Genomic DNA, 21,567 nt, shown 5'->3' on the forward strand with positions numbered 1-21,567 from the left:
AAAAAGACTCAACTAGTTGTTTTCTGTTCCTTCTTACCTTGCACACACTTGTCTCCATGGGGGGGAAATTAATGTGATTCCAAAAGGGCTCCTTGGGGTGCAATACAGACAGTTGGAGAACTAAGACTCTCAAAGGCTGGCACAGAATGGTTTGCCATAAACAAGTATGTCTATACAAATGCAAAAATAGACTTTGTATGTACAGATAAGTGCCTCTTATGATATGTGACCTAATGAAATGTTGCAAACCTTCAGGGAGACTGCAGTTGGACATGGGCTGAGTATCTCTGATCAGGAATGAGTTTCCTGCCAACTAGCAGGAGTTGCTTAAAGGGCTTGTGGTTACTAGGTGTTCCTCAGATGCTGCAGCCCTTCTCTGATAATGAGCAAGGAGTAAAGAGAGAAGTCACAGCTCTAGGCACTGTTTGCTTTAGTCGCCAAATAAAAAAAACTCAGTATCTGAGCACAGAGTCAAAAGCATCTAAATACTATCCTAATTAGTGATTTATTTTAATATTCAAAAAAATGTGTAATTCTGTAATCAAAATACAGCTTAGTCATAGTTCTAGCACATGCTAGTTCAGGTGTAAACCAAACTCATTAGTGTACATTTGCTCTTGCCTACAACATTTATAGTTGGAGGGAGCTAACGTGACAGGGCACACTGTACTGTAGAGGAGGCCATAGACCAAAACTTGACTAATAGAAAGTGGATTATGAAACCACTTTTCTGGCAACCTGAATATTAAACAGAAGGTAAGTGACTGAAATGTAATGCTTATCACGCTGAGTTGAAGGACCACTAGTGATCTGTGAATCCCTTCTTTATGCTTTGCACATTCATGCATGCACACAGAGGGCTAACAGTTGGGAAGTATTTTGTGAAATTTCAATTAAAAGACCATTCTTAACAGTATGTGAAGAAATATGCCAGCTTTCTTTAGAGGGTAGAAGTGCTTCACAGAGTTGTGAAATTCTCCTTGATTACTGTATGGAAGTGTTATCTTACTGAAAGTGATACAGCCCTTCTGGAACGTTATTCCCTTGAATGCCAATTTTAGTTCCATTGTTCCCTCTCACTTTTATTTTTTTAATTTTCGTCAGGGAGAAGTGTCTCCTTCCTCTCCAACTGGCTCTGGAATCGAAGAGCATGAAGCTGGCCCAACAGGCTCTAGCAGGGATGCAGGTATGGCTTTAGAGTGGGGGTGTGTTAGTAGGCAGTGGGTGTCAAGGAAATCTAGGCTTTTCTTTTGGAAAATACTACAGAAAAAGTGTCTTATCTTCAGGTGGACCTAACAATAATGTTCATGTTTCTGCAACAGTGTTCAGAAGTTAGGTTACAAGTAAAGGCTGGTGATTCTGTAGAAGCTAAAAATGTTCTGGAGATAGGTGGGAGTTCCTGGCTTTCGGATTGAAATGGAGATGCACTCTTCCTTGTGTGGCCCTATGGTGTTCTCAGTAAGCCTTGCCACTGCTACATGTCTTAGAAACTAAACTGAGTCAAGTCTTTCTGTTTTCTCTGGTTAGAAGAGAGGACTGCAGTGCTTGAAAGATGGAGAGGTTAATAAAGGATCTGGGAGCTGCATTGTCTATGTGTGGGCACTTTCCAGGGTTTTTTGTACACTGAAAACAGTAGGAGTAGCATCTGATTTAGAAGTTTATGAAATTGCAAAAGAAAACAGCAGTGCAGCACGAGCAACAAAAAGACTCCCTTGGGTTTGACAGTATAAAAACTAAAGCAGTTTAGCATTCTTTTAATTTGACAAATGAGTATATATCAGTATATACTTATCACTAGGGCGATGCCTGTTGTGGAAAAGGCTGGTACACTTCTGGGGCATGAAGTGCATGCTACCATTTTCCAAAAAGAAATTTCTCCCTCAAAGGGCAAGCATGAAGTTGTTTTGGGAGTATAAGGACGTAAGTGGATCATTCAAATTCACTTAATTCAGCATATGAGGTGTCAAGCATTTCGTTAGAGAGTACCCCATATTGGGGCACAACATGGTTGTAGGAGGCTCTAGCTAAGGAAAAAAGGTACTTTCTGAAGGGTTCCTGTAATTATTTGACTTTGCCAGAAGACACGTATCACCTTCTTGCAGCGTAGTACTCTGGTCCCACTCTGAGATCCTGTGCCGTGTGTTGCAGATATATGGGGGTGGGGGGGGCATTGCTTTTAAAATGAAAGCAACAGTAGACTAGTGGGACTTGAACATATGCCTGCTCTTGTACCAGTGCAGGTATACCTGTTAGAAAAACATTGTAGAGTGATGATCAGCCAAGAATAGTGGAGGAATTATGAATAACCCACTGTCCACTGTAGTATAACTTCCTTGGGAACACTCAGATAAAATTTATCTTTTCACTCTTCTAACTTGCTGCACATACACTTGAGCTCTGTAAGGACTGCAATTGCAAAGTTGCGGATTTGCAGCGTAGTACCTTAAATACGAGTGTTACCTCCTATCTAGAAGCCTAAAAAAGTAATCCAGGCAACAGTACAGTCCTCCATCTGCATTTATGATATGTGAAGTTTTATGAAGAACAAAAAAGCAAACCACACGACTGATGCTATGGAGATAGGTTAAAAAAATAGGATAAAAAACAAAAATGAGATGAAGTACAACTTGAATTTACCAAAAGTAGGTCACAGAATCACAGGGTGGTGGAGGTTAACAGCAACTTCTGGAAGTCATCTGGTCCAAACCCCCTGCTGAAGTAGGGTCACCTACATGTCCAGATGGCTTTTGAATATCTCTAAGGAGGGAGACTCCACAACCTCCCTGGGCAACTTGTGCCAGTGCTCCGTCACCCTCACAGTAAAGTGTTTCCTGATGTTCAGAGGGAACCTCCTGTGTTTTCACTTTGTGCCCGTTGCTTCTTGCCCTGTCACTGGGCACCGCTGAAAAGAGCCTGGCTCCATTCTCTTTGCACCCTCCCTTCAGGTATTTATATACATTGATAAGATCCGCCCCCCCCCCCCCCCCCCCCAGCCTTCTCTTCTCCAGGCTGAACAGTCCCAGCTCTCAGCCTTTCCTCATAGGAGAGGTGCTCCAGTCCATCATCTTAGTGGTCCTTCCCTGGACTTTCTCCAATAGCTCCATATCTCTCATACCAAATGAAACATTCTCCTTTATATAGAAAAACATATTATTTTCCTTGTAAATTGAGTTAAATCTCATCAGGCTGTACAGTGCTAAAACACTTGATATAATGCTATGTGCAAAATTTTTTAAAACATTGTTGTGGGTTAACCCTGGCCGCCAGCTCAGACCTACCCAGCCACTCACTCACTCCCTCACAGTGGGATGGGGGAGAGAATCGGAAGGGTAAAAGTGAGAAAACTCATGGGCTAAGACAAAGTTTATTAGGGAACACAAAGCTGCATGCGCAAGCAAAACAATATAAGGAATTCATTCACTACTTCCCATCGTCAGGCAGGTGTTCAGCCATCTTCAGGAAAGCAGGGCTCCATCACGTGTAACAATTACTTGAGAAGACAAATGCCTTAACTCTGAATGTCCCCATCTTCCCCTTCCTCCTTCTTTCTGCAGCTTTTGTTGCTGAGCATGATGTCATATGGTATGGGATATCCCTTTGGTCAGTTGCGGTCAGCTGTCCCAGCTGTGTCCCCTCCCAACCTCTTGTGCACTCCCAGCCTACTTGCTGGGGGGCCAGCGTGAGAAACCGAGAAGGCCTTAATGCTGTGTAAGCTCTGCTCAGCAGTAGCCAAAACATGGGTGTGTTATCAACACTGTTTTGGTCACAAATCCAAAACAGCGCTCTGTAAGCTCCTATGAAGAAGATTAACTCTGTCCCAGCCAAACCCAGTACAAGCGTAGAAAATAAGAAGTAGGAATGAACCAGTGAAATGTGCTACAGAGTTGAAGCTAGGAAGGAGCATCAGTACAAAACTGGTGCAGAATGTACAGGGTGAAGTGGTCTGATCAAAGTCTGCACCGGGGCAGAGCAAGGTTGCGTTCCTGGGAACTGAGACAAGGTTGTTTTGCTCTGTCATGGGAGCTTCTAAGAAGACTGGAGCTGGAAAAAGACTTGAGTGGGGACCTCTATTGCAGGATGCCTGCCACTAATAAGAGGCACTCATGAAGGTGATTGTCGTGGTTTAACCCCAACCAGCCACTGAGCACCACGCAGCCGCTCGCTCACTCCCCCCACAATGGGATGGGAGAGAGAATCAGGAAGGTAAAAGTGAGAAAACTCGTGGGTTGAGATAAAGACAGTTTAATAGGTAAAGCAAAAACCGCGCCTGCAAGCAAAGCAAAACAAGGAATTCATTCACTACTTCCCATCGGCAGGCAGGTGTTCAGCCATCTCCAGGAAAGCAGGGCTCCATCACATGTAATGGTTACTTGGGAAGACAAACGCTGTCACTCTGAACATCCCCCTCACCTTCTTCTTCCCCCAGCTTTCTATGCTGAGCATGACATCATATGGTATGGAATACCCATTGGCCAGTTGGGTTAGCTGTCCTGGCTATGCTCCCTCCCAGCTTCTTGTGCACTTGGCCAAGCATGGGAAGCTGAAAAGTCCTTGACTAGCGTAAACACTACTTAGCACCAACTAAAACATCAGTGTGTTATCAACATTCTTCTCATACTAAATCCAAAACACAGCGCTATACCAACTACTAGGAAGAAAATTAACTGTATGCCAGCTGAAACCAGGACAGTGATTATAGACTAAATAGAAGAGGCATTTAAGAGGCATTTCTAGTAGAACTCTGAGGAAATAGTGCCACTGGCCATGTTGGGAGATACTGGCTCAGATACTGGCTTTTTCCAGGCAAAGGAAATGTGATTGCTCTAAAATATTCAGACTGAAGTTCAGTCAATCTATACTGAACGCAGTCCTATGTATGTTTGTGGTCCTCATGCCAGTCACATACTGTCCTGGTTTTGCCTGGGATAGAGTTAAATTCCTTCCTAGTGCTGTGTTTTGGATTTAGTATGAGAAGAATGTTGATAACACACTGAGGTTTTTAGTTGTTGCTAAGTGCCCTGCTACTCAAGGACTTTTCAGCTTCCCATGCTCTGCCAAGTGCACAAGAGGCTGGGAGGGAGCATAACCGGGACAGCTGGCCCAGCTGGCCAACGGGGTATTCCATACCATGTGACGTCATGCTCCATATATGAATGGGAGGCATGTTCCAGAAAGTTGCAATTGCTGGTTTTGGCATTGTTCGGTGGGTGGTGAGCAATTGCATTGTGCATCACTCATTTTGTATATTCTGTTGTTGTTGTTGTTATTTTCCCTTCCTTTCCTGTTCTATTAAAGTGCCTTTATCTCAACGTACGAGTTTTCTCACCCTTCTGATTCTCTCCCCCATCCCACTGTGGGGGAGGAGGGGAGCAAGCAAGTAGCTGTGTGGTGTTTGGCTGCCTGCTGGCTTAAACCATGATGCTTGCTAACAGTATCATCCTCCTGAGGACTTGATCGCATCCATGATTAGTCAACTTCTGAATGATACAAAACACATCTTGTCAGTGATCAGAAGTGCCACCTCCACAGTGCTTGTGCTCTGTGCCCTGTGGGAGCGAGCAGGATCATAGCTGACTCTCTGTCTCTGACTGGGCAGAGTATCTGCTAGCACTAGTTTGAGGCCAGGATACTAGCCTGAGTGGGGTTTTTTTGGTGGTTTTTTTTTTTTTGGGGGGGGGGTGGAGGGGGTGCAAGGGTTCCACACTCTCCTCACTTCTAAAACGTTGAGAGGTTTTGCTGAGGGCATTACTTGGAGTGTTTTGTGATCTCTCGTGTCAGTTACTGATGTCTGCTTTCTTCTGGATGCTGGAGAAGTGGGATGGAGAAAGGTGATACTGGAATGGCAGCTGATTCAAAAGATGTTAACGGTCCCCTTATCGTGGCACAGACGTCCCAGTTTTTGCTGTACTTTCATATTTTATATTATTGGATCAATTTGAAATTTGTACATAGAAACCTAGCCACCATAGTACCAAACACTGATAGGTTTAGGTGTAGTAGTTTACAGCAGAATTGGGCAGAGGCAGTTTTGTTTCAACCTGTACATTGCCGTTTTCTCTCTGCAGAAGCTGCTGTCTGATGAGAGGTTTGTATCCATGGAAACAGACTCAGATGAGAAACAGTTGCTTAATCAGATGCTGAATGCCGTCAAAGTGACTCCTTCGCTCAATGAAGACCTGCAGGTCGAAGTGATGAAGGTTAGTGTTTCACACACGTCAATGCTTGCAACAGAGGCTGCCTGACTGAATGCTGGGGTTAGCAAACAAATTAGCTGTTGCCTTGGAAATCTTCACCTTAGGACAGTATTTGATTCCCTCCTTCCTGCTGGCAGACGTCAGTTGTTTCCATTTCTACTCGGTTTGTGTTTCCCTGAGTTAAATAGGAGATAGTTTATATTAACAGTCAGTGCACTGATGGTCCCAGTTTTAGCAAATTGAAATAGGACCATCAGTTCACTACATGGGAGTTCACAGATAAATGACTTGCAGATTTGGAAGTTTGTGTTTGGTATTGAGCTTTAGCGCTCATGAGGTGGGCTGTGCAGGTTTGTAATTTTTAATTGTGTGTGCGTTGGTGCTTTCTAGTTTGTTAGCTATATGTTCTCTTTGTAAAATGCTGATAACGGAGCATGATTTGTTTAGGCACCAAAATGTCCCTCGACTAGTGCATAAGGGAAATCATTATTTTGTATACTCAGTGAAAGCTTCCATGTCTAGAAATGCTTTAGCATTCTCCTGGGTGTGTTAGGAAGCTCAGCTGCCAGGAGGTACTGCTTTGAAGGGGAGGTGCTGTCAGATTTCCTTGCCCTATTACTGGGTTGGTTGTATGAGTTGCCAGTACTGCCATAAAAAAGTGACTTCCAATACCTGTATTATTTGTGTGAAGCAATACGGTGGTGGATAGTTTTCAGATGTTTGCATGTAAACTTTGTACTACAGGGTTTGTCGTGCTATAGCTGATCACTGGCCAAACCATTTTGGAACAAACCTAGTGGTCCTTTTTGCATGTTCACTATACCTGTTACTGATTGATATATATGGATCTACTTACTTGACTGTCCTTTACTTCTAAATGCATGGATTAGTTATTTTATTTCTTGCTTACATGTGACATCCTTGTTTTGATGAATATATGTTATCTGCTCTGAAACTGCTCTGTAGTAGCTGTACTCTTTGCCACTGAAGATGACTACCTGGGTGCAATACACTCAGTGTCAGAACATGCAGAAGGGTGAGCCTAGCAGCAGAAAAAAGGGAGGAGTATTTGTGTGGACTGTTACCCGTTTTATGGGAGCAGGCTTCTGCCTACGTACAGGCTTAACTGATGACACCCAGATTTGCATCCCTAACCCAGCATGCCTCTTTCCTGCCTCTTTTGTCTCTACAGTGGGAAAGGGGAAGAGTTAAGAAGTAGCACTACTGAACCAGCAGGTCTTTCTTGGTATGCAGTAATTTTTTGCAAGTCGCTTTTTTGCCTTCTTGAGTGTTGCAGATTTAGAATCTGCGTGTGCACTGTTTCTTTGAAAACCATGACATGCATCTGTGACACATTGCCCCCACACTGAGAAGAATGTGAGCACTGTATTTTACTACAATTATGAGTGAGTATCTTCTCAAGTTGTCTTGGTATGAGAAGCAAAAAAAAAAAACCCCAAAACACCAAACCACATAAAATCCAAGCCAAAACCTAAGATTTTATTTATGTACACTTTTTTTTTTTTAAAAAAAAAACACGTTCAGTTCCAGTCTAAGCGCAAAAGAGAAAGGGAAACATCGTCTTCATTCTACTGAGTGAAATTTTAACATACAAATCCTTTTCTGGCTAAAAGCACAGCAAAATGCATGTATGGTGAAAATCAGGCTACTTCTTTACATCCTGAGAACAAAGCAAAACTTCTATTTTGTTGTAAATATTTCAAGAGACCAGAGGACCAAAACATACTGTAATCAGGGCAGTTAAAACTCAGAGGCATTAAATCTGAGGCTTGCCTAAAAGTCAAATCAAGTACATTGTAACCTGGAGATTACAGATGCCACTGCAACACTTGAAAATGTTGTAGCTAACCCAAGTCTGACTGAATGGCTAAAGCCTTCAGGGGTTTTTCAAGCAGCTGGTCTCAGCAATGCGTTCATAACCCTGGATCTGCTAAAATGTGTCCTCAAGGCAGCATATGATTGTACATTAGACTGTGTTATTCCATACGGAGGAGGTTAAATACATCTTTATCCAGTGCAGATATTAGACACTCCTGAGTGTGAGCAGGTTTGCATGAAACTGGGTCAGCAGTGATACTGACCTGGTTCTTTGTGATTTGCTGCACAGTTGCACCAGTCTTGCAGGTATTAAGAATGCAGCCATCAAAGATTCCACAGAAGCTTTTAGACATGCAAAATAGATGTGAGAATAGAGGTGCAGGAGTACAGACTTCACTGCAAGTTGCTGGCATGTAAGCTCCTAAATCACTTAAATGTTTTTTGGTTCTTTCTTTAAATCCTGTCCAAAATATCTCCTGTTGTTCCCAGTAAGTGTAGACCAGAAATTCACACTTCACATATTATCCAAAGTGAATGTTTTGAATATTTATTTTAATGGTTTGTTGTCGTCCACCTGTATTGCAGATGCGAGTGTGAAGGGATTTGATTAGCTGAGGAGAGCGTTCTGTAAAGCTTTTTACATTTGGGTGACTGCAAGTTGGAATTGGCAGTGAAAGGAAGAACACAGGAGAGAGGCATAAGTGCAGTTAGTTGCCTTGCTTGATATGCTTTTGCAGCCTATCAAATACTATTGTAAAGGGGCAGCATTAGACAGGAATGGAATAGAGTAACTGTAATGGTTGCTGTAAATAAATGGGGAGGAGTGCTAGCTGGACCTCTTCTGGCACTGAAAAAACCAAGCAGTTTGGGCCACTGTTGTAAAAGTGGAACAGCACTCACTAATTTATGGCTAGGTACCAAATCCTCCTTACTTTTAAGCGTGAGTGTCATGGCATGCTCTACAGATTCCCAGATTGGAGGATCACAAAAACAGCATGCTGACAGCATTCAGGCTTAAGGGCCAGGGCTGGGGACTGTGCTGGAGTGCAGCCAGGGAAGATTTATACTGCCCAAATGCAAGATGAACTCAAAGCCTTCATCTCTCACAATACCTCTCTCCTCTGTGCTAGGTGAGGTAACTCCTACCCTTTTCATAAACTTTGATTTAAAGTGGAATTTTACTTTTTGTAATAAGCAAATATTAAACTAAACTCCAGGTTAGGGATTGCTGCCAGTATCTCTTGTTCTTCTGAATACCAGTTGTGGATTGCACAGATCTTAGCTGTTTCATATAGAGTGATTACGTGGGGAAATTGCCCCCTTGAATTTCCAGAGTAGAAGTGATACTCTGAAGTCCTTGTTTATCTTTTTGCAGGACACTCTTATTATTACTAAGCGTTTTTATGTCAACAGCAGTTTCGTGCCAAAAGAAGGCAGTGGTCTTCTCAGTGAGGAAGGGGAAAAGAGCATGATTTCTCTGTGACGTGAATGGGCACCTATAACACACACAGGTGTACTAACTGCATTTTATTTCCCACAAAGTAAAGCAAGCTGTCTGGGGTGTATAGATTTTGCATTAAGACTTGCATGTTATTTAGCTGCTGAGCTTAGTATTTCTTTAGAATATCTCAATGACTGTGCTGTCTGTGTATTCTCTGTACCTCTGATGTATTTTGTGACAGAGATTTAGTAGTATTTTCACACTGGGGACTAAACTGAGGTTATTTAGGTGCTTTAAATCATATTAAAAGATACTGAGAAACCTGGTAATGCAGAAAGTGTGACCAGAGGGAGCAGTGTATCTGACACAAGGCCACTTTAGCATGCTCCTTTGCTGTTGCCATGATACTTGGCTATCACACTGAAAAGCCCTCTAATATACGTAATATCAGTTTGTTTTTTATTGTGCTCAGCTGACTGTATCAAGGGAATGGAAAATCACACAACCATACAGTGCCTTGTTGTCGATCTTTTTGTAATACTTCAATAGCTGAATTGCAGTTTCAAACAGAATAATCTATTATTTTTACTTGTATATTTTCTTTGCAATATTCATGTGAGTTGGGAAGGAAGAGATATATTGATCACTAATCAAATTCAGTGTTTTATCGGTGAGGCACCAAAGCGACTCACTGATTTACTTATACAGTTGCAGATGTATAGAAAAAATAGGAGGGGCAGTAATTCAACACTTATCTTAGACGAACATGCAATATGGCTGGCCCAGAAGTGGGAAGAATTTTGTTGTGAAATGCAAGGGTGTAGCTCATGTTGAGGAGTAGGGACATTTTGTTGACCTCTTAAGCACTAGACTAGCAAGCAAATAGGTAGTCAGCAGCAGAAGGGGGTACTGGACATGTTCTGGATTGAAGATGAATATCATGGGTTTGGGTTTGGTTGTGGAGTGGGAGGATCCTGATTTCTTTCCTGGTTTGATGCTTTTAAATTCTGGCTTCAGATGTTTTTAACATGGCTGAAGTACTTCTGCTTCATGCAATTAGACCTTTGCTTGCAGGAACGCATACAGTATTGCCAAAACCACTATCAGATGTCGTCAGATCAGCAGTGGAAAGGAAACAAATCTATAGCTGAGGCACTGGATTGAGGTCCCTTCCAGCCTCAACGTTCCGTGACTTTTACTTTCTATTTTTGATTTTTTGGTAATTTTTCATCTGTAACCCTGACCCTAAAATCCAGTTCCTCAGGTAAGGCTCCTGGAAGAACTGGAATTCAGCTTTGAACACAACTGTGGCGTCGAAGCAGGTGAAACCAAATACGAAGGAAGAGTGGGTAGGGTGGAAAGAATCCAAAACAGCAAGGACTTCCCCTCCCCCCCCCCATGTTATGGTGACTTTCATTTATAAGTTGACAACCTTCTTAATAATGCAGTACCTCTCTCTCTATCTAAACTGTGATAACATTATTCTCAAATAAGAAAAAAAAAAAGTTTAATGAATAATTGCAAGTTAGTAGATGAGTCCTCACCCAGAAATAAGCTCTCCAGATAAACCGGATACACTGTAATGTAATGGGTACTGACAGTAAACAATTTCTTTTTAAAAAGAAAGGCATGATTGATCATTTAAAATTTCCCTTTCTACTAACTCCTTTTGTTTTCTTCAGTCACAGATGAAGCCGTGTCATGTAATCCAGTGCATGTCAGTTCAGTCTGTGCCCAGATTTCCCAAGAAATTTACAGCTAGCAAGACAGAAATTTTCAAGGAAGAATGAGAAGAATTACCTTTTATGAAAGAAACTCAGTTTTCTGATTTGAAGTCTTTTTAGATATTTGGTCTTTATTTCACTATTCTAATTAATGCTGTTGTGGTATGCTGGACATGTTACGAATATATATTATATCAGTGGAGCTTCCAAGCTTTGTTTCTTATTACCTCTGAGAAGACTTCACACAGTATTTGTGGCTACTCTACTTGTGGTGTTTTTTGAAATAGACTTGAGGATTTTCTGGAATGAAAAAATATTCTTCCAAAGTGGCTTGAGAGAGAGAAGACTCTTCTAATTCCCATTATTTACCTATTGCCCATGGTGAACAGCTATTTCGTTTAGGAAAGGTTAGTTTATTCCCAGTGACTCCAACTTGCATTGTTAGTGGATTAGGTGTACTGCTTGCTGGTGGGCAAATTTTTTATGGTTTTCTGCTGTAGACTTTCAGTGAGGAGTCAGCCAGAAGTCTTTTTAATCTGTGAATGAAGTTTAATGAACCCTTGCTAAACCTGCTGTGTTAAGGCAATCTTTTCTCTTTGTCTCTTCACTGATCCATTAATACAGCATTTAGGAACTCTCCGGTAGTAATACTAGACAACTCTTCGTGTGATTTCAGTTTTCATTTTGGATATGTTCAGAACTGAAATCTGAATTAAAGGTTTGCGGTAAAACCTAGCTTGTGTAAGGACAGGCAGAATGGAGCAAATAGCTCTGCCTCTGAAACGCTGTCTTGAGGTTGGGTATTTGTAATTGTTCTTTCCAAGATTGCTACCATAATGCTTTATAAAGATGCAAAATGATTCTTCGAGTACTAAGAGCCATCTCTTAGTCCTTATTAAATTTTTTCTGTAATAACTAATTCAATTGATAGGGCTCCAGTTACGGGGTCAAATTAGTCAGCACTTGAGAAAGTCGTTACTGAAGATCTACAAGGACTAATAGAAAGTTTGGGGACAATTTTTTGTTTGTTCTTAGTTTTTTAACAATCATAGTTGACCTGTTTTAGGTTCTGCACAACCATGTTGTTACAGGTTCAGGGAGATAGTCCTGATCTAATGCAAATATTGGATTAAGCTGATTGTGCTTGAGCAGCTGAGCAAAACTTATTGTTAACTTTTTCAGAAAACTTGGCAGGAACTTTGTCACCATTGAAACGGAAGCCTAACTTTTTTCTTTTTCCAAGACGTGGAAGGTTTGGGGGGTTAGTTAATTTTTTTTCTTTGGCCCTCCATGTCAGAGAATGAATTATATTATGCCTTTGAAAAGTAGTTCTAAACTGTTCGATCCAAAATGTTGACACAACTGTAAAACAACAACAACACAACTGTAAAATCCCAGCCTCCGTGGATGATTATGTTCTGCACCTTTTTCTTGGATACTGGTAAATGAGCTGATCACTGTAATAAACTCTCACAAATATATATATCTTCTCCTTGCGTTAAGGTTAATGTTTATGAAATGTATCTTTCCACATACAACTTGGTTATGCTTAATAGAATATCATTTGCAACTGTTCTGCTTTGTCTTGAACTGTAAAATTAAATGGAGGAGGAAGCTGGACTGAAACAACTTGGATTTAAAGGTATATATAAACTATGTTATTCCCTATGCTGCCTCTTTGAGGCAAGGCATGTATAATAGTTTTATACAGGAGTAAAAAGAGTGATTTCACTGCCCATTAAAAATAAGAATTCATTGGTGCAACAGTAAAAATGTAACTGGTAAACAGAGATGGAAAAGAGAGACTATCATCATCAGGATAAGAATCAGCAAACCAATTGCTGATACTTGCTGTTAATCTACATATTTTAATTAATATATAACTTTGGAATAACAGATCACTTTTTTCCCTCAATATATTTATGCACTGCATTATTGCAAACATTTTTCAACATCACTTGTAATATAAATTGCAATCCAGTCTCTTTCTGAGCAGAGAAGACTATGTTTCAAATAAAGTAAAAAATAAAAACAATTATTCAACTTTATTTGCATGCTTTAATCTAGAACTGGTTTAAAATCCATATTAATAGGAAAAAATTAGGAAATAGGAAAAAATAGGAAAATTTGTAGAAGAAAGTTTCACCCGAATGTGTTCATTAGTTCTTGTAACAGTGGTGCCTGATACGAGCTGTCATAGGCAATAACTGATTTTTGTCCAGTCCATAATTCAGAGATGTGCTAGCAGTCTGCACTGTCAAAGAGGGAAGTCTGTAAAGGCTAGCACAATGTCATGCAAATAAGACTCTCTTCTAAGATCAGTCCTGCCCAGGAATGCTAGCTAGAGTTCTTAGTGCGTCCTCCGCTTAGCCTTTTCATATATTAAATTGTTGTAATGTAGGCCAACTACAAATCCAGACTCTCTTGGGTTTACTTTTCTAATTTTTTTTTTTTTTTGCTGGTTACTTTTTTAAGTCATTTTATGCATGTGCTTAGTTATAAGTAACCAGGTTGATTGAGTGACCTACCTTGCATGTTTCAAGATAAGCTCATCCTTTCCCAAATTAATTAGAACTATGGTAAATGCCTAGTACTCATAATTAAGATTGTGATTAAAGAACTCCCTTGGTTCTTAGGTGCCTGGCTATCGTAGCAGAATTCACAGTCTTAAATTAAATACCTGAGCTTTCTCCTTAATGGGTACAAAAGAATGAGAATGGTAACAGCCTGGATATGGCTGAATGGATACTGGATGGGAGTTGCCTAAACCAGTTGGTAATGAATGCGGTATCTCAAAAATCCAGCCTCTTTCCAGGATCTCTGGCTCTTCCTCAGTACCTTTCTGTGCTTGAATTCATAACCCTGAACAACCCCTGTGGATCTGGGCAGCCATGAGGCTTTAAAAATCTAAGCAGAGCATTGGTCCTGTCTCTTAAAAGGTTTGCAGGAGTAGAAAAGTAGGCATAGTTTCTTGCCTGAAGAAATTCTAACGCAAAAATTTTAACTTTCTCAGCGCTCCCTCAGCTGTGAGGTTATGAAAGTGTTTTTGGACAGAGAACGTTCTTGTTCTGTCGTGTTGGAACTGTCCCACTCGGTGTGTTGGAACTGTCCCACTCGGTGTGGTGTAATCGAAGTCGTTGGGGTCAGGCACAAAAAGCAGGAATTAGAGGAATGCTCTACCCTAGGGCTGAGGCAATCATGGCTAGGGTAGGAGGGCAGGATTCCTGTCTTCTGTCCCCTGTGGTCATTCCTCCTGCAATCATGGGTGGATGGCAGAAGGGTTCTTTACTGCAGGTTATCTCAGCCATAGGTTTCTTTCCGAGTTACCTCATGAATGACTGAGGGGTGGGGGGTGGGGGTGGGGATTATTACCTGTGATACACTGTGAACAAATCTATATTTGATCAAATATATACTATATTACAGTATCCATGCTAATACTGCACAGATTTGCTGTTCATGTAGGGGGTTTTGTTATTCTGGAGTACTTGTGACTGGTATTCTTCTTTGCAACAGTGCGGATTTTGCTGAAATGAAGAAACTCGAGCAGTGCTGGAGTTTTATCACTGAGCTGTTCTGTGCTGTGCAGCATATGCAAACAATGAGTCATTGGATCATACCTGCAGGTTTTCCAGTGCTACGTGGAAAGTAGCAAGTCCCTAGCCCTGAAGAGTGTAATTTAACACCTATCCTGTGTGGAGGGGAAGTACAAATTCTTACAGACTTTCTTTAGTCTTAAACATATACCAAGGTCCTGGAGATTGCTTAACCATTAAGAAAGTGAACTGGAAAGACATTGTATGATCACAAAACCAAATATAGAAACCCTTTAACTAATTGCCATTTAATCTTTTCCCTGCTGCCAGACATTATTGCTTACTGGAGGTGACAGTGCCAAGTTCTGCCAGCCAAGTTGGCCACATAACAGTGGCATGGAAGGGTCACTTGCCATAGCTTTTACATGCAATTATACACATACTCCAGATGTGCCACAGACGACATGCACCCCGCTTAGACCTTCTCTGTTTATGAGCTTCCCATGGTGAGGGCTGCTGCCACCATAGCTGTTAATGTCATTTGGTCCTGAGGGCAGCTGAGGAGAGAACTTGTGTCCCAATAAGCTGTTCTGACACTGCCAGCCAGCTCCTGGGGGTCCTCTTCCCTAGAGCTCCTCAGCTATGTCTCTTGTGAGAGAGGAAAAAGAGGTGGAAGCTTCATGTGGCATAGTGGTTGATGTTGCAACCACAAAACCAGCTTATCTGGCTTTTTAGTACTCTTTCCTGGATGCAGGTCAGGAGATGGTCTGGAGTAGGGTGAAATCCTCTGGCAAGCCAGACAGCCTGTGGGACGCCACTTCTTAGGTTGTCTTCAGGCTATCTTCTTGCCATTAATCTAGTGACTTGAAACAGTAATTTTAAATTAGCTGTTGCAAAGTACATTGCCACACAGAAAGTTCCCCTGATGTAGTGTCGGTGGAATCTTGCATGTATCTGAGGGTACGGGAGTTGTCTTCCCCCTCCCCTGTCCAAAAAATTCCCTCGTTGTCAAGAATAAATGTCAGAATTTTCCATCCAGGGGATATACTGGTTCTTTTTTCCTTGACAACTCTGGGTTTACTTACACCCGTGTGTTGACATCCTTTCTCATCATTTTGGTAGTGGATGCATGTAACTTCATTTTTATTTGAGAACTCTTTAAAATTTTTGTTGGTATTTTTCAGTTTGGTATTTGTCCTTTTTCAGTTTTGTTTTACTCAGGTGTATGTCGTCTTGATTAATAAAGTAATGCAGTATACCTAAATAGGCTGTAACCTGTGAAGGGGGAAGTGCCATCCTAGCAGTGCTAGTCAGTCTTTTTTTTAATCTTCCCTGCCTTTAGGTGTTAAAATTCTAAAGACAAAAGCCCCCGTCAGAGCCATTAAGAAAACCTGTTAAATATCTATTAAGCAATTGCTTTAAATAATTTCTTTCCCTTCTACACTTATGTACTACATAAGCAGAAGTTTCACTTGGTTTCATACCACCGTAAAGAGTGCTCAGCGGCAGTTCTGTTTTAATCTAGTGACCTAATGGGCATCGTCTTCTGGGAGCATTCAGCGTGTCACCACTGATAATGCGTGAGGTTCTTCTATAGCAGACACAGGCCTTGTGTTTGAAGCCCTGGTGCATTCATGAGGCTGAGCACAAGTTGCTGCTGTGGTAGCAAGGCATTTTGTGGGTTTACTGATTCATGGAAGACACTGTCTCCTTTCCCTCCATGATTAAAATCTGCTGCTTTGTACAGTGATACATGGTGGCACAATGTACATGGGTTCATTAATGCACTTTGTTTCTCTTGCCCTTGTTTTCCTCCAAGGCCAAAGAATGTCACATGAGCAGGTGGTGTGGTTTAACCCGGCAGGCAGCCGGTATTCTGCCAAATAGGAGGACACCTCCTGTCCAAACTATTTTGCAGAAATACTGAATGACTACTTTAAATGTCAAATTACTGAATGAGATAAAGGGTTGTTCTGCCTTGTCTTCTGACTGGGTTTTTCCTCCTGGGGGATGGATTTGAGAATCATCCGAGCATACATTGCATCCAAGTTTACAAGCCTGCGAGTAAAGTAAGTCAGGAAAGGCTTCCTTTATGAATCCCACAAAGGAATTAGAGGTGGCTGCAAAATTCAGGACTCTAAGGACTAAAGTGTGTATGTGCATCCCAACTAGGAGAAACATGAATGTTCAGAGGATTTTGCCAATGGGACTTTGAGTGCTGGAATAAAAAAAGGATAGCAGTAGCGTATGGATGTTGGATTTGGCACTTAAATGTAGTGAAGTACTGAAGCATCCTCAGGTGATGACAGATTACAGTTGCTTTAAAGTTTTGTACCTTTTCCCTCTTTCTCCATCTTGGGGGATACTACTTGCTTTCTTACACATCTTGTTTATTTGATGTGACTCCACCATAAGCTCTTCAATGTGAGAATTGCCTTTTACTACAAATACGTGCTAAGCACTTGGGGAACTTGGCTAGCACCATGTAGCAGTCTTACAATCTAAAAATGTTCCCTCTTTTTCCCTTTTTAAGAGACCTCTCTTAAAATACAGGATAGACATTGTAATGTCAGTTTAATTACATTGCAGTTCAAATCCTGTACATTTTATGTCAATTGACCTTCACTATATCATTAGAAGCACCTTTTGTTTTGGTTTTGGTGTTTTTTTGTTTGTTTGTTTCTACTTTTTGTGAAAACTATCCCTGCGTGCGCTCTTATACTACGGTTGATACCCTGGGACTCCAGGGAGTAGGAATTGTATTTCTTGTTCCATGACAGTCAGAGCTTCAACAGTAATTAAAATGAATACTTTCATTGTGGATAAGCCATTTATGTAAATGTGATCTCATCCGGGCATTAGCAAGATAATGGAAGCCAATTAAAACATCCTGGATGTTGTGTGACTTTGAAACTATCTCTACAGTCATGTAAGTTCCTTCTTTTTTTTTTTTAAAAAAAAAAAGTGTTTTAGAGTCCATACTAATTAAGATCTCATCACAGTAACACACAGTAAAAGCTAATTTTCAATTTTTTTTTGTACTGCAGATGTTATTAGGAATTGCTTTGTAGTTCTGTTTCTGCTTCTACTAACAGTGGTTGCAAAACCAAAATGTCATTGCCCAAGAAAACCTATCTTTTCTTTAATTTTTTTAAATACAGACTGCTTGAGTTAGTGTCATGAGTAGTTAGGCAGCCTATGGGATATATACTGTCTGGAGACTCAGTGTTTTTAGTGGATCTGAATGATTAAGTTTGGTTTTTCGTTTGGTTTTAATCCTATTTTTCATCCAGTAATCTAAAAGGGAAGCCTGCTGTCTTCCCGTTTGTTCCACATAAATGAGAAGACACGCAAGTTGAGTGTCTGGAGCATCGCCAAGAGTGTAAATGAGCCCTGCAGTGGCGCTGAGGGAAATTATAGCTGAGAGCAGTCTTGTGTGTTGGTCAGAGACCATCTTTCAGATCTCACAAATGATTTGTGAGGGGAGACAGTAGCAAGTGGAGTAAGCCAAGAATGTGCTGGCTGATAAGTTGTTATGCTTCTGTCATTTGACCACATTAGATCATATGCCCTTTCTCTAGCTAGTAGGTTCCCAGATCTCATATTATACAAAGAGCAGCAGTCAAAACTTATCCGTCTTTTTGCTGAAATTCCCTATTGCTTCATAGCAAGGTTTTGATCATTACTTCCTTACTGCACTTGATATCTGACTTTTCTATCATTCGCCTGTTACAAGCTGGTTATTGGCACTTGTGACAGAAAGGATTAGGCATATATGTGCTAACTTTTCACAGATCAGCTCTATAAAGGTAGGAAAATTAAAAAAAAAAAAGGGGGGGGAGGGGAGGAAGAGATTTTGAAGAGCAAGGGCTTAGAAGAACACCTAAACTGGGGTGTACTTCCATGTATTGTAGTACACGGCTTCCAGGTTCTGATCTGTGGAAAGCATTAGGTATTAACAAACTGTACAAAGCCAAGATGGTACAAGAGAGCAGAAAATTACATGAAGCAAACGAGGTTTTACAGGTAGGGAAAATCAGGACACGCAAACTGCTGAATAAGATTAGTCATGGATCTGGCTGTCCATCTTGGCTCTTAGCACAATAAGGAGAGATTTGTCAGTGGGAGGTGACAGTTATCCGTCTCTGGGTTTATGAACTGTGTGCTACACCTGTGTTTTACACAGCAGTCTATAGAGAGTACAAATCACAGTTTTTCCTTGAATACTGAATGTATTTTTATAGCCAGCTGCTGAGCTCTCACAACTATTAGAAATCCCAATAAAATTTCAGGGTAGTTAATTGCTAACAAGGTGGGGCCCAGCAGCTGGATGTGAGGCTGACCGGTAGTTTAGAATTCACTTAATGCCACACAAAATTATTTGGTTTTGAAGTTTTAAATTCTGCAGGTGTAGGCTGAGCAGCAGATGGAAATAACAACCCTTATGACTTATGTACTTATTAACCAAATGAGATAATTGAGGGGTTTTATAATTGACTGTTTACTTTTCAGCTATTCTGTAGGATTTGTTCTGTGGACAGGAAAAAAGATTTCACTGTTCTTCCTTACTGGCATTTGTCCATATGCCAGCAAATGCAGCGGATTGTAGAGAAATTTGCAGAGTTCATATCAAGAAATACAAAGTGCAGCATTCTTAATAATTTGTAATTAGAAACATATTTCCTTCACTGTCAAGTTCAGGTGTTAGTGCTCTATAGCTTGAATCTCTCCTTGTACTACTGGGGTGTCGTGGTTTAAGCCGGCAGGCAGCCAAACACCACGCAGCTGCTCGCTCACTCTCCCCCTCCCCTGCAGTGGGATGGGGAGAGAATCGGAAGGGTAAGAGTGAGAAAACTCGTGGGTTGAGATAAAGACAGTTTAATAGAACAGAAAAGGAAGGGAAAATAATAATAATAACAATAATAATAATAATGATAGAATATACAAAATGAGTGATGCACAATGCAGTTGCTCACCACCCGCCGAACAATGGCCAAAAACAGCGATTGCAACTTCCTGGAATGTGCCTCCCATTCATATACGGAGCATGACATCACATGGTATGGAATACCCCATTGGCCAGCTGGGCCAGCTGTCCCGGCTATGCTCCCTCCCAGCCTCTCGTGCATTTGGTAGGGCATAGAAGCTGTCCTTGACTAGCAGGGTACTTAGCAACAACTGAAAACCTTAGTGTGTTATCAACATTCTTCTCATACTAAATCCAAAACACAGCACTAGGAAGGAATTTAACCCTATCCCAGCCGAAACCAAGACATGGGGTAGGTTGTGTAACACTTTTAAGATGAGAATATCCATTTTGCCCATTTCACAGAAAAGAGAAACTATGAAGAAGAAAATTGGTTCAGAAACTTTGCTTTGCTCTAAAGCTAAATACTAGGTATCTGAAAAAGAGATTATAGTCCAGGACTATTGTACTTCAGAAGAGTAGCATGCCCTTTTCTGTTCTCTCTAGTATTTATCCAAATTATTCAGCTTCCATTTATGAAGGACTGAGTGAGAGTCAGGGCAAAATAACATATAAGGACAAATGTAAAATTGCCATTGCATAATGGTTTTCTTGAGATACTTTTTATAGTAGAAAAATTTTCTGTAAGAATAGGATCAAGCTCCTGACTGGTATTGTATTTACCAAACAAAGAAGCAAACAAAACCACCTTGGAGTAAGGTGTGACAACCTGTAGTGAAATACAGTTTTTCTGCTGAGAAAAACATTTGTAAAGATGCAATGCATTTCAGTGCATAGAAACTTTCCAGTCTGACTGTCAAAATGCGAAGGCGGTTATTTGTGTCCTTCTCCAGAAAAATGGCACACTCATTTGTGGACAGGCTCTTCTGTCTGTACCTGTAAGAGCAAGTAACTAATGCTCAAAGCTGCTTCTGTATGGAGAGTTCAAATTCCTCTACAGTTGTTAAATGCCTGCTTTCCAGTAGTGGTTTTTTTTCCCCCTGCCTGGTGCAAAATAACTGCAGAGAGGGGTATTCTCCCAAGCAAAGGTTCAATAGTAATGATGGGTGTTCAGTGGCTGCAGCATGCTAAGTGTGCTATATTAGAATTGTCTGCTTCTCTTAACCCGCAGATCAGCATTTTTTTTGTTCTTTATGAAGGCTCTGAGATGGTTCTAGAGATCATCACTACCTAGAGAGAAGATACAGCTTGCCCCTGAGAGGTGATCTAGTTTGCTGCTTCAAATTGTTGCATTACAATTTTCTACTGTTCCACTGTAATGTGGAAACTGCGCAACACAATAAAAGGTCAGAAAAATGACACTTTTACAGGGACCTAAGGGCAATAATCTTCCAAAACATACATTCCTTCACCTCCTTTTTTTATTTGTTTATTTGCAAGCTCTGATCAGACACACTGTGGCAAAGTTGCTTGTTTGTTTTGCTTTCTAGGCTAAGGAGATAACCCCAGGGTGTTGTGCATTAATAGCTGTCACAGAACCTACCCATAAAATAAAAACCTAGTACCACTGAGAAGCATGTAATAAATAAAAGAAATGGTTAACAGTCAGTAATGCTAACTTACCTGATGCTCCGCATTTCCTTGTGAAGCAGGGAACAGTAGTTCTTTGGTGCTGAGGAAGTTGTAGGGACCAATACATTAGTGTTAGTGTGACTGATACTTTCCTGGTATGCTTATCCCAAAAAACTCAGCAAAACTAAGCAAAGCATAAATTCTATTTTATTATTCTATTTAATTATTCTATTATTTTATTTTTTATTTATCTATTATTTTATTTTTTATTTATTATTTTATTATTCTATTTAATTATTCTATTTTTATAAATTCTATTTATGCTTTGAAGAAG

At 40.7% G+C, this 21,567-nt stretch overlaps 1 protein-coding gene across 5 annotated transcripts in view; it reads left to right on the plus strand.

Moving 5' to 3' along the window:
• Positions 1-21,567, plus strand: part of ARFGEF3 (ARFGEF family member 3) — a 100,520-nt gene that overhangs the window by 17,660 nt on the left and 61,293 nt on the right. For all 5 annotated transcript variants that reach the window (XM_075145937.1, XM_075145938.1, XM_075145939.1 and 2 more), the window contains exons 3-4: positions 1,105-1,186; positions 6,066-6,197. In XM_075145937.1, the coding sequence (XP_075002038.1) occupies positions 1,105-1,186; positions 6,066-6,197 (214 nt within the window). The remainder of the gene's footprint in view (positions 1-1,104; positions 1,187-6,065; positions 6,198-21,567) is intronic.

This window comes from Calonectris borealis, chromosome 3, assembly GCF_964195595.1.
Source record: "Calonectris borealis chromosome 3, bCalBor7.hap1.2, whole genome shotgun sequence".
Taxonomy (NCBI): Eukaryota; Metazoa; Chordata; class Aves; order Procellariiformes; family Procellariidae; genus Calonectris; species Calonectris borealis.